Source organism: Propithecus coquereli, unplaced genomic scaffold (genome assembly GCF_000956105.1).
Source record: "Propithecus coquereli isolate 6110/MARCELLA unplaced genomic scaffold, Pcoq_1.0 Scaffold435, whole genome shotgun sequence".
Classification (NCBI taxonomy): Eukaryota; Metazoa; Chordata; class Mammalia; order Primates; family Indriidae; genus Propithecus; species Propithecus coquereli.
In genome coordinates, this window is record NW_012150119.1 from 941,247 (window position 1) to 954,537 (window position 13,291).

At 37.5% G+C, this 13,291-nt stretch overlaps 2 protein-coding genes across 3 annotated transcripts in view; one reads left to right on the top strand and one right to left on the bottom strand.

The window, feature by feature from the left end:
- Positions 1-586: 586 nt before the first annotated feature.
- ADPRM (ADP-ribose/CDP-alcohol diphosphatase, manganese-dependent) lies at positions 587-6,159 on the top strand. Its single transcript, XM_012653954.1, has 3 exons — positions 587-1,225; positions 2,147-2,263; positions 5,751-6,159. The coding sequence occupies exons 1-3, from the start codon at positions 625-627 to the stop codon at positions 6,059-6,061; spliced, it is 1,029 nt and encodes a 342-aa protein (XP_012509408.1). The 5' UTR covers positions 587-624; the 3' UTR covers positions 6,062-6,159.
- A 3,699-nt stretch (positions 6,160-9,858) lies between these two features.
- TMEM220 (transmembrane protein 220) overlaps positions 9,859-13,291 on the bottom strand; it is a 19,664-nt gene continuing 16,231 nt past the window's right edge. For both annotated transcript variants that reach the window (XM_012653957.1, XM_012653956.1), the window contains one exon: positions 9,859-10,022. In XM_012653957.1, coding sequence (XP_012509411.1) covers positions 9,887-10,022 — 136 coding nt within the window. In that variant the 3' untranslated portion in view covers positions 9,859-9,886. The remainder of the gene's footprint in view (positions 10,023-13,291) is intronic.

Here is a 13,291-nt window from a genome sequence, read left to right on the forward strand (position 1 = left end):
ATTTCTCTCCTTTCATATCTTTACTGCCCCAAATCCCCTATTACTTCAGATATAAAATAGGAGAAACTAACTTCAAGTGACCTACCCACTAATGATGAGAAAAGAGTCGGTCTGACATGAAATAACCCATAATGGGACCCTTTTATAAAGTACTTAAAATAAATGAGTATAATATACAAACAACTTTTCAAAAAAAACTTGAAGTTTTGATAGAATTATTTGATGTTTATGGGAGGGTGTGTGTGTATGTGTATGTGTTTTAAAATGAATATTTCTCAAAAATTAGAATTATTCCAGATTTGAATTTGGCTTTACTAGAATTAGAATGCCTTTTCATTGATAGGATAGTACCCTTTTGTAAATTGTTACTATTCCGAAGGGTAGAGGTTATCATCTATTTTTTACAGAAGAGAAAACTGAAGCGTTTTAGAGGTTTAGTAATTTAGACTGAAGAGCATTGGACTCCAAAGCCCACGTCCTTTTTCCAATATCAAGTTGCCTAGTAAATTAACCATTAAGTTTAATATTCATTTTACTGTTATCTTCAAATTAGGAAATAAAGATGTTTATAACTTAGTTATCTTTTTACTTTGTTTAGTTTATTTAGAGACCTGTTTGGAGGTTATGGATGATAAGCCCAATCCTGAAACCCTAAGTGAGAGTTCAGAGCGTCTCTTCTCCTTTGGAGTTATTGCAGATATTCAATATGCTGATTTAGAAGATGGCTATAATTTCCATGGAAACAGGCGGCGATACTACAGACACAGTCTTCTTCACTTACAGGGGGCCATTGAAGACTGGAATAATGAAAGCAGCACACTCTGTTGTGTCCTTCAGCTTGGAGATGTCATTGATGGGTATAATGCACAGTATAAAACATCAGAAGAGTCCCTAGAACTTGTTATGAACACATTCAAGAAGCTTAAAGTTCCAGTTCACCATACATGGGGAAATCATGAGTTCTATAACTTCAGTAGAAACTCTTTAACAAACTCTAAACTTAACACAAAGTTCCTAGAAGACCAGATTGTACATCATCCTGAGACTATGCCTTCAGAGAATTACTATGCTTACCATTTTGTACCATTCCCTAAATTCCGGTTTATTTTACTCGATGCTTATGACTTGAGTGTCTTGGGCATGGATGAGTCTTCTCCAAAATATCAGCAATGTATGAAGATACTGAGGGAGCACAATCCAAATACGGAACTGAATAGTCCTCAAGGTGAATTATTCCTTTGAGCTGAGAATCTAATACATTGTCTTTAAATTCTTCAGCTACCTTTTATTCAGCAGGAAGATGGACAATTAAGGTAAAAGTATCTTGTCACTGTTGTTCAGGGTCAGGATTTCTCACAAGCCTGATCTCACATGGATTGGTTACTGTTGATTCAAGATTGATTTACTTAACAGATATTTGAATGCCAATTCTAGGCCAGGCAATTTTTCTAGGGAGAACTATTCAGAGCTGTAAACAATACTGACAATATCACTTTTCTTATGGGTGGAATGGAGGGAACAAAAGCAGTAGGTGGGCAGGGCAGGTGATAAATGAAACAGAAACAAGATTATTTCCACAGTGATAAGTGCTACCAAGAAAATAGAGTACGATGTTATAGAAAAGGACTAGGGGTACTGTTTTACATTGGGTGATCAGAGAAAGCCTCTCTAAGGAGAAAAACATCTAAGCCTAGACTTAAATGACAAGAAGGAGTCATTCTTGGAAAGAAGGAGGTGACAGAGGGAAAAGACAGAAGGAAAAGCAAACGCAAAGGCATGAAGTGGAATAAGACTTTGGCATCACTGAAGAACAGAGAAAAGGGCCACGGGGTACAAGATGATTTTGGAGAGTAAATAGGAAAGACTACACAGTGGCTCGGGGGCCGTAGTAAGGAGTCTATATTTTGTTTTCAATGTAGAGGCAAGCCAGTGAAGTAAGCAGGGAATGTCAAGACTAGGAGTGAGGTGTGATGTGGTTTATTTACATGTTGCTCTGACTTCTTGAGATTTCCTTTTTTAAGTTGATTGCTGCTGATCAAATATTCCTAAAGAAAAGAACAAGTATACCTGCATTAGCTAAATTTGAATGCCCAGAGGAGGGGAAAAATGATACTTGGTGGGTCTAACTTACTTGAATTTATTTCAGGACTTTCTGAGCCCCAGTTTGTCCAGTTTAATGGAGGATTCAGTCAAGAACAGCTGAACTGGTTGAATGAAGTTCTTACATTCTCTGACACAAACCAAGAAAAGGTGGTGATCGTGAGTAAGTATTTATATTGTCTATCTGATTACACTAGCATTTTAGAGATTGGGAAAAGTTAAACTTTAAAATATACTAACAATATTTATGTTTTGATATCCTTTTTCTATAAAATGGGTGCTTAGTTTAAAAATTTTTATTGAGAAAGAACCTGCATATAAAATTAATATTTAAGGATGAATCAGGAAAGAATTATAAAATAAAAAAAATCTTGCCCTGTATTAGAACCTATGAGTTGGCCTTTTGGGTTTCAAAGTAGAATGGGATCCCAAATGGGATCAATTTATGAGGTTAATTTTATTTTTAATTTTTTTCTTAGAGACAGGGTCTCTCTGTTATGAACTCCTGGGCTCAAGCAATCCTCCTGCCTCAGCCTCCCCAGTAGCCAGGGCTACAGGTGCGTGCCACCATGCCCGGCTATTTATTTTTATTTTTTGTAGAGATGGGGGTCTCATTGTGTTGCCCGGGTGAGCCTCAAGTGATCCTCCTACCTTGGCCTCCCAAAGTGCTAGGATTGCAGGTATGAGCCACCCTGACCAGTAATTTTAACTGAGAAATTCAGTTCAGGCCCCCCACCAAATCTCAGCCTGACAAGACCTGCCTATTATCGAAGTGGCCACCAAACAGAGGCCACTACTGCCTCGATGAAACAAAGCTGATATAATGGGGATCCATGTTACAGACTCCACTGGCAGTGAGCACTTTCAGTTCTCTGTGTCTACTGCCTGGTCACAAGGAAGTGAGATGTATATTATTTTCATTTAGAATCATTTTCAACAGACACACTGCCATCAGCAATTGTGGGGCTCTGGAGGTGCTTAAAACACACTCACATGTACACATGTGCACGTGTGTGTGTGAGTGCATGCAGGCACACACGAAGAACCGAATTTGGATTTGCAACATGGCTGGTGGACTTGTTTTGGGGGCTGAGATTAGAGCCCTTATTTTAGAATTAGAATCAATATGGGATAATAGGTGAGAACACTGGACTGAGAGCCAGAGGATCGGGTGCCATTCTGGCTATTGTTTATATGAACCGTGTAGCCCTGGACAAATATCGAACATACAGACCGCAGTGTTCTCAGCAGTGCCCCAAATGAAACTATGAATATGAAAACCCTTTGGAAATGATAAGCTATTTGGATAGTTGATAGTATAAAACTATATTTCAATCTGTAAATGTAGTTTTTACTTATTAGTCTTACACTAATGTGGTAAAAACATGCAGCTAGAGGAGGAGTACTTCTGCTACTGTTGGAATATCAAGTGTCATTTAAGACTTAGAAAAGATAAAGTACCCTCAGGGACTATTGGGACGATGTGACACCGTTTGGCTCTGTAATCAGTGGTCTCAAACTAGGATACTTCTTGACTTGTGTCTGCTTCTTAGTTTTCCACTGCTAGGCTGTACCTGTTACTTTTTAGAAGCACTGGAGCTGAAAGGGACCTAGAGATCATATAGCCAAACCCTTTAATTGTAAAGATAAAGAAACTGAAGCTTAAAATGATTAAATTACATAGCAAAATCATACAGCAACTGACAGAACTGAGACTAGAATCCATGTTTTATATCCTAGTCCCTTTTCCCACTCTATCCTGTATCCTTCCCTTTTCTTTTTGCTGATGGCAGTATACATATCTACTTAACAGTCTCTTCAGTTTCTTCCATCATTTGCCATAAGCTTAGAAACTGGATACGCAAACCTTTAACAATAGAATGTCTCAGGTTTTCTTTAGTAAAGTTTAAAAGTTAAATTTCCCTTTGGCTTTGTTTGCTTTTTAACTTTCATTGTGGCTACTCGGAAGTCATTTTGGCTACTTTTTGAGTTTTGGCCATGCAGTTGGAATGATATTAGCTGGGATGGGGAACACAGCAGGGTGAGGGGGTTTGAGTGGGAAGGGCAGGGGCACAGGGGTTTGGAAATAGTAAGTTTCAGATGCCTCTTAGACATCAGTGGGGATGTTGAGTGGGCAATGTGGACATACAAGTTGGAGATTCAGAATAGATTTTGGCTAGATATATAAATATGGAAGTGGGAAGAATATAGATGATATTTAAAGCATGTAAATCACTAAGAGATCACCAAGACATTAGGTGTAGATACAGAAGTGCGAGAACCAAGCATTTAGGCACTCCTGATAAAATGCTTGGGAAATGAGGAGGAACCAGCAAAGGAGATTGGAAGTTTGTGGCTGTTAAGTTTGGGGAAAAACTAGGAAGACACCATTAGGAAAACTAGTGGTGTCTGGAAGCCAAGTGTTTCAAGAAGGGGGCAACTAACTGTGTCAGAAGCTGCAGGGACTTGATAGATGAGTCAATGTGGCTTCCACGTACTATTACTAGACAGCTACACGGCCCCTTTGGACTCTCGGCCCTGAGAGTGGTAATTAGTGTGTTTGCACATGTGCGCACGCATGTGCATATGCATTCCTTTCCTGCTTTAGGGATCTGTTAACCTCTCCCAACCCCTCTCTGCTTTTTTTTCTTTTAATTTGTATTGCAAACAAATAGATATTAAACAGAAGCATGTTTAAATTTCAGAATAAAAATGAACAGTAACAGGAAAAAAAAAGTAATTTTATAGGAAGAAGCAGAGACCAGTGAGCTATGGTACCCGTACTTTAAAATGAAAACTGTGGCTTGATATATGGTATGGACTTATAAATGTGTTGCCATTGGGAATTAGAAATTTTCTTGGCTCTACTTCCGCGCGTCTCCCGTGGGACCCTGGTATAAATCTTCCCTGCTTTAACTCAGTTTTCTCATCTGTGAAGTGGGTATGGCTAACTTGATCTCATGGGGGCATTTACAGTCCCATGAATAAATTCAAATGCCGTGGTCCCAACCTTTTTGGCAGGGGAGGTGGAGCTCAGGCAGTGATGCAAGGGATAGGGAGCCACCGTAAATACAGATGAAACTTCACTCACTCACCCACCACTCACTCAACGGTCCACAGCTCACCCACCAGTCCATAGCCCAGGGATTGGGGGCTGCAGTTCTAAGGCATTGAGTGTTTCTATAAATGACACATAATCCATGGCCCATCCATAAGCTGTTCTTTTATTTAGTATTATATCTTTATATGTATGTATCATTCATACTTAAGGCATTCAACGAGATTGGATTTCAGCCCAGCACCTGCCTGATTTCTGGATGCCTTTGCAGACTGCCCTGAATAGGCTATCCTCGGTCTTCTTCAGTGTTTGGGCAGCTTGAGACTACGTAGGCCTCAGAGATCTTAGGGTTTTGCCTCTACAGGAGCCTCTCCCACCTGATGTGAACCGTCCCACCCTTCTTTCTATGCTCCAGAGACTTGGCTATAGAGATGATCTAGTTCTTCCTATACGTGGGTTCTCTCTGTTTTAGTCAATTTGGATAATGAGGTAGCAATGCACAATTTTTTTTTTCTGAGTACTAGCTTTAGCCATTTGTTTTGATGAAAGAGATATTTCTTAATAGGCTCATAACTCTTCTTTTCTTTAACAGGCCATCTTCCCATTTACCCAGAGTCCTCCGACAGCGTGTGCCTGGCCTGGAACTACAGGGACGCCCTGGCAGTCATTTGGTCCCATGAGTGTGTGGTGTGTTTCTTTGCTGGTCACACTCATGATGGTGGCTACTCTGAAGATCCTTTTGGTATACACCATGTCAGTCTAGAAGGAATTATTGAAACAGCTCCAGACAGCCAAGCGTTCGGCACAGTTCATGTCTATCCTGACAAAATGATGTTGGAAGGGAGAGGCAGAGTTCCAGACAGAATTATGAATTATAAGAAGGAAAAAGGATTCCATTTTTAGTCTGATGTATTTTAGTCTGATCTCACAAAGAGAAATGAGCTTTTTGTTTGCCCCCCCAAAACAAAAACAAAAATAAAAATCCTCAATCTCATTGGTTATTATTCTGCTTGTATAACAAAATATATTTATTAGTTCAATGTGCTTTAGTTGATAAAATATTCAGAACTGCCATTTTGGATAACTTATCCAGTATAAGTTAGAAACAAATCAGGGAAGAGAATGAAGAAGGGGCATATAGTCTTCATAAAAGATTTTTTTGTCCTTAACCTGAAATTTTTTAACTTTTTATAAGAATGTGTTCATGTGTTAACTGTGTAACTTAAAATTCATAATTAAAAAAAAAATTATGGTAAACTTTTCTGTTCACACTGCTGTGTAAATGAGCTTTAGACAATTTTCAGTCAGAATACCTATGCTTAGACTTTTATAGGCTTGTAGTTCCATTTTGTAAACAAAAAAAACACCAATAGTTATTTCACAGGTGAACGTGTAGCACTCCACCTCTGTAAGAAAGGCCTCCAGAGAAGTCACCTGGTCCTCCTGTCATTCTCACCAAAGCCAGGACCAAATGCCAGTGCAGCTGTGTGCCTGCTAGCTTGGTCTGTGTGGGCCACCAGCCAGTGCCGCATGAGACTACAGCAGGCAAATGGATTTATGCTTGACTTTCTTATAGACAAATGGGACATACTTAACTCTGTTGTCATATATGCAAGGCTTATTTACACAAACACTGGATGGCAAATGGGGACTGTTCAAGTGTAAAGAAAGTTTTATTTTGGGCCTAAAACAATAAGAGAAATATTAGCATGAGTGTGCCTGTTCAGTACCTAGCTACTATGAAGATATAAAGGTGTATGAGTTTTCTATGGCTGCTGTAACAAATTACCACAAACTTGGTGGCTTAAAACAACACGTAATTGTTTTCTTACAGTTCTGGAGATCAGAAGTCTGAAATCATTTTCTCTGGGCTAAAACCAAGGTGTGGGCATGGCCACGCTCTCTCAGGAGGCTCCAGGAGGAATTCCTTGCCTTGCCTTTTCCAGCCTCTGGAGCTGCATTTCTTGCATTCCTTGGCTCATCTCATGGCCCTTCCTCCATCTTGAAAGCCAGCAGCGTAGCATCTTCAAGTCTCTGCTTTGTTGTCTTAGCACTTTCTCTGCCATCTGTGTAGTCAGATCTCCCTTGGCCTCTCTCATAGGGATGCTTGTGATTACATTTAGGGCCCACCCAGAGAGTCCAGGTAATCCCCATCTCAGGATTCTCAATCATGCCTGTAAAATCCATTTGTGATATAAGGTAATATGGGTTCCAGGGATTAGGACCTGGGTATCTCTGAGGACCATTACTCAGTCACAGGGGTGAGTGTGGTGTGCTCCTGCATTCACACACCTTACAGTGAATGAGAGAGACAGCTCCACAGACACAGATGTGTGAAATTTGCTGTCATACAAAGAAAGGACTAAGAGGGACCATGGAGGTGGAACTTAATTTTGTTTGAAGTGACCAGGGATGACATGAAAAAGGAAGAAAAATGGTTTGAATAAGTGGAGAAGAGTATTTCAAGTAGACTAGCATAAGCAGAGGCATCAAAGGATATGCTGAATTTAGAAGTGGCAGGTCATGCTATGAGGATTCGTCAAAAGGCGCTTGAAGTATGGCAAGAAATCAAGCAGGAAAGGGTCGGCTAGAGCTATGTTGTGAAGAGCCTCAAATGATGAGCCAAGAGTTAGAATTTAATGTGGCCAGTGAGGAGCCCTCGGGTTGCTGAGCTGGGGAACAAACACATGATTAGATTTGAGTGGCAGGCTAGGCAGTAAGGTCAGGCTGAGGTAGAAGAGGACCAATGGGAAGGAAAACAATTGTGGGGTTTTGATAATAGAAATACTAAAATTATTAATACTTAAATTCAATTGAAAAAAGATTTCATGAATAAAGACTCTTGAAAAGACAGTACTCCACTAAAAGTGCCTTTTACATGCTTTGGAGATGCAAAAGGGCCTATAAACATTCACAGAATTTGTAGATAAGATGCAAGTGCATCTTGAACATTACTATCTTTTAAGCACAGAGGCAAGCATGACTTGGAGGATGGGTAGGGCCTATATAGAATTTGCAAATGAGTCTGTTTCTTTGCGTGTGACTTTAGTAGTTAATATTAAAGAAGGCATAAAAGCCACAAATATCATGTAAGCTAAATGTATATTGGAAAACTCAAATCCTTTACATGTATTTTATTGACCCTTAAAATAAATTTCACTTTATTTTAATATTAACTAGATTTTTTTTCCCTTTTTCCTCATCCAAATCTTAATATCAGAGAATTTCTCACTGTTCAGGGGAAACAAAAACAAGACAAAACACACATACCTCCTTTAACAAGTATTCATAGAATACTTACTATTGTAATAAAGGGAATACAAATAAAGAGAAAAACTACCAGTCTCATTTTCACTCTCCTGACATGTGGAAGGTACGAATTCTTTTTGAGTGAAGTATTTCCTAGATCTCATAAAACAATATACTGACTACAGAGTTTGATGCTAGCATGTGTAAAACAGTTGCCATCCAGATGCTCTAGAAAGGACTGTCCAACAAATGCAAGGTGAGCCGGACAAATAATTTAAAATATTCTAGCAGTCACATTTTAAAAAGTAAATAGAAACAGACAAAATCAATTTTAATAGTATATTTTATTTAACCCAATATATCTAAAATATTTCAACATGTAATCAGTATAAAATATTTTATATTCTTTCTGTACTGTATCTTTAAAATCTAGTGTGCATTTGACACTTATAGCCCACTCATTTGGACACTGAATTTTCACTGGGAATACTTGATCTGTGTTTAGATACAAAATTTTCAGTTGAAAACGTAGACTCACAGGCCCAAGATGTTCCACATACACGTAAATGTTTTCTAATAATCGAATATCAGTTTTTAAAATGAAAATGAAAAAAATTGAAATTTACTTTGTGAGTCACTCTAGCTAATTGCAAGTGCTCAGTAGCAACACGTGGCTAGTGGCAACTACGCTGGGGAGTGCAGCTCTAAAAGCTCTCCTCGGCATTCCTTCGGACATCCATTTAAAAAGACTGTGTACAGATTTTGGCCTTATTTCTCATTTAGAATGTAATTAATAGTCCCTGTTTCCTTCCTCGTTGGTCTCAAATGCCTTTATTCAACTTCCGTTTCTCTTTAAGACATGCCTTTTCCTTTGGTTCATGGAGAGTTCTCATTTGGTTCATTGCTTTGTGCCAGGTCAGGAACTACTGAGATTAGTTCCAGGCTATGGCCCTCTCTTGAACCCCTATTCTGTTGTATTACCCAAACCCTCCTCCCCTCTCTTTTAATCATGTGCAGCCCTTTGTAAACTTTGCATTACAAAGGGCTTTATATTTTCAGAATGCTCTTGTATTATCTGGTATGATCTTTGCAACTGTATAAGTAGGAGATCTGGTATTAATCCTATTTTATGAATAAGAAAATATCCACAAGTGGTTTATATATTTCCCCAAGTCACAGAGATGAAGTTGAACAGAACTCCTATTTTTTAAACTTTTGTTCTATGCCTTTTCCACTAAAGTATGAGACAATACCCTACAGAAAGACTTCCAGAAACTGTGAGACCCCGGGTCTTACTAGTTCCATCCAATCTAGCATTGAATTGTAGGCAGCCTTAAAAAGTTCTTAGGATTAAAAAAAAAAAAAATCTCTATTATTAGCCCAGATGAGCTGAGATAAACTCCTGTGAAACTGGCTAGTTACCCCAATTTTTTAAAAAATTGACTGAAAATATTTTAAAAACAGGAATTCTGAAGTCATTTAAATTACTGTCTTGCAGTGAGTTGGCCAGGAGGACCGCATTTCCTTGTTTATGTATATGTAGACCCATGAGATAAATGGGAAAAGAGCGATTACAATGGCAATAGCCAACTGAATTCTTCCACCAACTGGATTCCTATAAAGACACACAAAAATTATTATAAATAAAAATCCAATAAAAATTATGGATTGCTTTGGAAACAACTATAAAGATCGAATTGGTAAAACACATCATTATGTTTTAGTTTGCTCTCTTCTCAACTGTTTTATTGAATTAACTCACTGATTTGTAGAAATTCTTTATATATATTCTTAATAAAAATCCTTGTTTACATATGTTGCAAATATCTTGTCCCACTCAATGATGTCTTTTGAGGAACAGAAATTGTGATTAGACAATGTTAAAATTGATCTTTTCCTAATGATTTTGTGTTCTGTTTAAGAAAACTATTCCTCACCAAGGTCTTGAAGATATTAAGTTACCTTCTCCAGAAGATTTATTGTTTTGCTTTTTTATGTTAGATCTATTACACATCTAGAATTTATTTTTATGAAAATTGTGAGGTAGGGGTTGTTTCACTTTTTTCCCACATGAATCCTTAATTGATCCAGTCCTCTCTGTTGAAGAGACTGCCTTTCTTTGCTACCCTGCAGGGCCACCTTTGTCATAAGTCAAAGGTCTACATACGTATAGATCTGTTTCTATTACAGATTCTATTCTGTTCCACTAGTTTCTTTATTTATCCTTTTGCCAGTATAGATTTAGCCCTCTGATTATTCAGGTCTTCTTTAATCTCTCCTATGATGTTTTATGGTTTTGTGTGTAGAGATTTTGCCTATCTCTACTAGGTTTATTCCTGGGGAGATGATTTTTTTTGATGTTATTATAAATGGTAACTTTGTTTTTTTATCACTTTCTGTTACTTGCTGATAGAAATTCAGTTGATTTTTGTGTCTTTTTTTCCTACATATGTAATTATGTCACCTACGAATAATGAAAATTTTATTTCTTCCCTGGGCCTTTTTTTTTTTTTTTAAAGACAGAGTCTTGCTCTGTCATCCAGGCTGGAGTGCAATGGCACGATCACAGCTCACTGCAACTCCAAAAGCCTTGGCTCAAGCAATCTTCTCACCTCAGCCTCCTGAGTAGCTGGGACTACAGGTGTGCAACACCACACCTGGCTAATTTTTTTTTTTTGTAGAGACAGGGTCTCACTATATTACCTAGGCTGGTCTAGAACTCCTGACCTCAAGCAGTCCTCCCTCCTCAGCCTCCCAAAGTGCTAGGATTAGAGGCATGAGCCAAAATGCCTGGCTTCTTTGGGCCTTTTATTTCTTTTTCTTGCCTTATTGCACTAGCTAGGACAATAGCTAGCACAATGTTGAGTAGAAGTGGCCAAGAGTGGCTAATTTCATCTCATTCCTGATCTCAGAGAGAATGTTTTCAACTGTTCACCATTAAGTATCATACTTTGGTATAGATACTGTCACCTGGTTAAGTTCCCTTCTACACTCATTCTCTAAGAGCTTTTATCATGAATGAATGTTGAATTTTATCAAATACTCTTTCTGTACAGATTGAGAAGATAGTTTATTTTCTTCTTTTATTTTGCTAATGTGGCAGAAAATATTGGTTGGTTTTTGTGTGTTAAAGTGACTTTGTATTTCTAGAATAAACCCAACTTGGTGGTTGGACTATATATTGCAGGATTTAATTTGCTGATGGTTTGTTTAGGATTTTTCCATCTGTGGTCAATGAGTGAGATTGCTGTGCAATTTCCTTTTTTTGTAATGTTCTTGTTAAGTTTTGATATCAAGGTTATCTGCCCTCATAAAATGAGTTGGAAAGTGTTTATGTTTTTTCTGTTCCCTGGAAGTGTTTGTTGAAAGTTGACATTACTTCTTTCTTAAATGTTAGATATACCTCTCTAGTTATGCCATCTAGGTCTAGAGTTTTCCTTTAGGAAAAATTTAAATTATTGACTCAATTTCTTTAATAGTTATGGGACTTTTCTGAGTATTTCTTCTTGTGTATGTTTTGGTAAATTGTATTTTTTTTCAAGGAACTTGTCCATATAATCTATATTTTCAAATTTATTGGCATAAAGTTCTTCATACTATTTTATGATTTTTAAAATATTCATTAGATATGTATGGTGTTCTCTTTTTCATTCCTGATACTATTTGTGCCTCTTCTTGTTCTTGCTCTTTTATTTTTTCCTTCTTAGTCTTGCCAGGGCTCAGCAATGTTATAAATCATTTTAGAGAATCAATATTTGGCTTTATTAATTCTCTATTTTTCTGTCAATTTTTAATTTCATTGGTTTTTACTTTTATATTTATTTTCTTCTTGTTTCTTTGGGTTTAACTTGAGGTTCTTTGTCTAATTTTCTGAACTGGAAATTCCTAACTTCTTAAAAGCTTAATTCATTGATTTTCAGCCACTTAAAAATATGTATATATGTACTTAAGACTGTAAGTTTCCCTCTAAACATGATTTTTAACTGTATACCACAAATTTTGCTATGTAGTGCCCTCCTTATTCAGCTTAAAATATTTTCTAATGTCTATAGTGATTTCTTCTTTGACTCAAATATTATTAGAGCGTATTTCCTAAGTTCTAAATGTACAGTGACTGCCTAATTATCTTTTTATTAATGATTTCTAGTTTCATTGCACGGTGGTCAAAGAACACAAAGGGATTTCAGTCCTTTGAAATTTTTGGGGACTTATTGCATGGCCTGACATACAGTCTTTTTGTAAATACTCAATGTGTACTTGAAAAGAATGTGAATTCTGCCATTCTTGGTTGCTTGTCATGTGATTAAAATCTTTTATATCTACATTGATTTTTTTGTCTGTTTGTTCTATTAATAACTAAGGAAAATATGTTAAAATCTCCCAAGATGATTGTGGATTTTTCAATTTTTCTTTTTAGTTTGTCAATTTTTGTTGTATCTTTTTTGAGGCTATGTTATCAGGTACATACAAATTTAGAGTTGTTATATCTTCTTGACGAACTGAACCTTTCGTCATTAAAAAGTGTCTTTCTTTGGCATCTTAAATCCACCTTTAAATAAGTGGTGTTGAGGCCAGGTGTGGTGCCTCAGACCTGTAATCCTAGCACTTTAGGAGGCCGAGGCAGGGGGATTGCTTGAGGCCAGAAGTTTGAGACCAGCCTGAACAACAGATTGACACTCCATCTCTACAAAAAATTAAAAAATTAGCTGGGTGTGGTGGTGTGCAATTGTAGTTCCAGCTACTCGAGAGGTGTAAGCAGGAGGATCATTCGACCCCAAGAGTTTGAGGTTGTGAGCTACGATGATGCCACTGCACTCTAGCCTGCGCAACAGAGTAAGACCTGTCTCCAAAAATAAATAAAAGACATGAGTGGTGTTGAGATAA

Coding starts and splice junctions, on each gene's coding strand:
- ADPRM (XM_012653954.1), top strand. CDS start 625: ATGGATGATAAGCCCAATCCTGAAACCCTAAGTGAGAGTTCAGAGCGT. Junction 1,226..2,146: donor GGAACTGAATAGTCCTCAAG/GTGAATTATTCC, acceptor AATTTATTTCAG/GACTTTCTGAGCCCCAGTTT. Junction 2,264..5,750: donor AGAAAAGGTGGTGATCGTGA/GTAAGTATTTAT, acceptor TTTCTTTAACAG/GCCATCTTCCCATTTACCCA.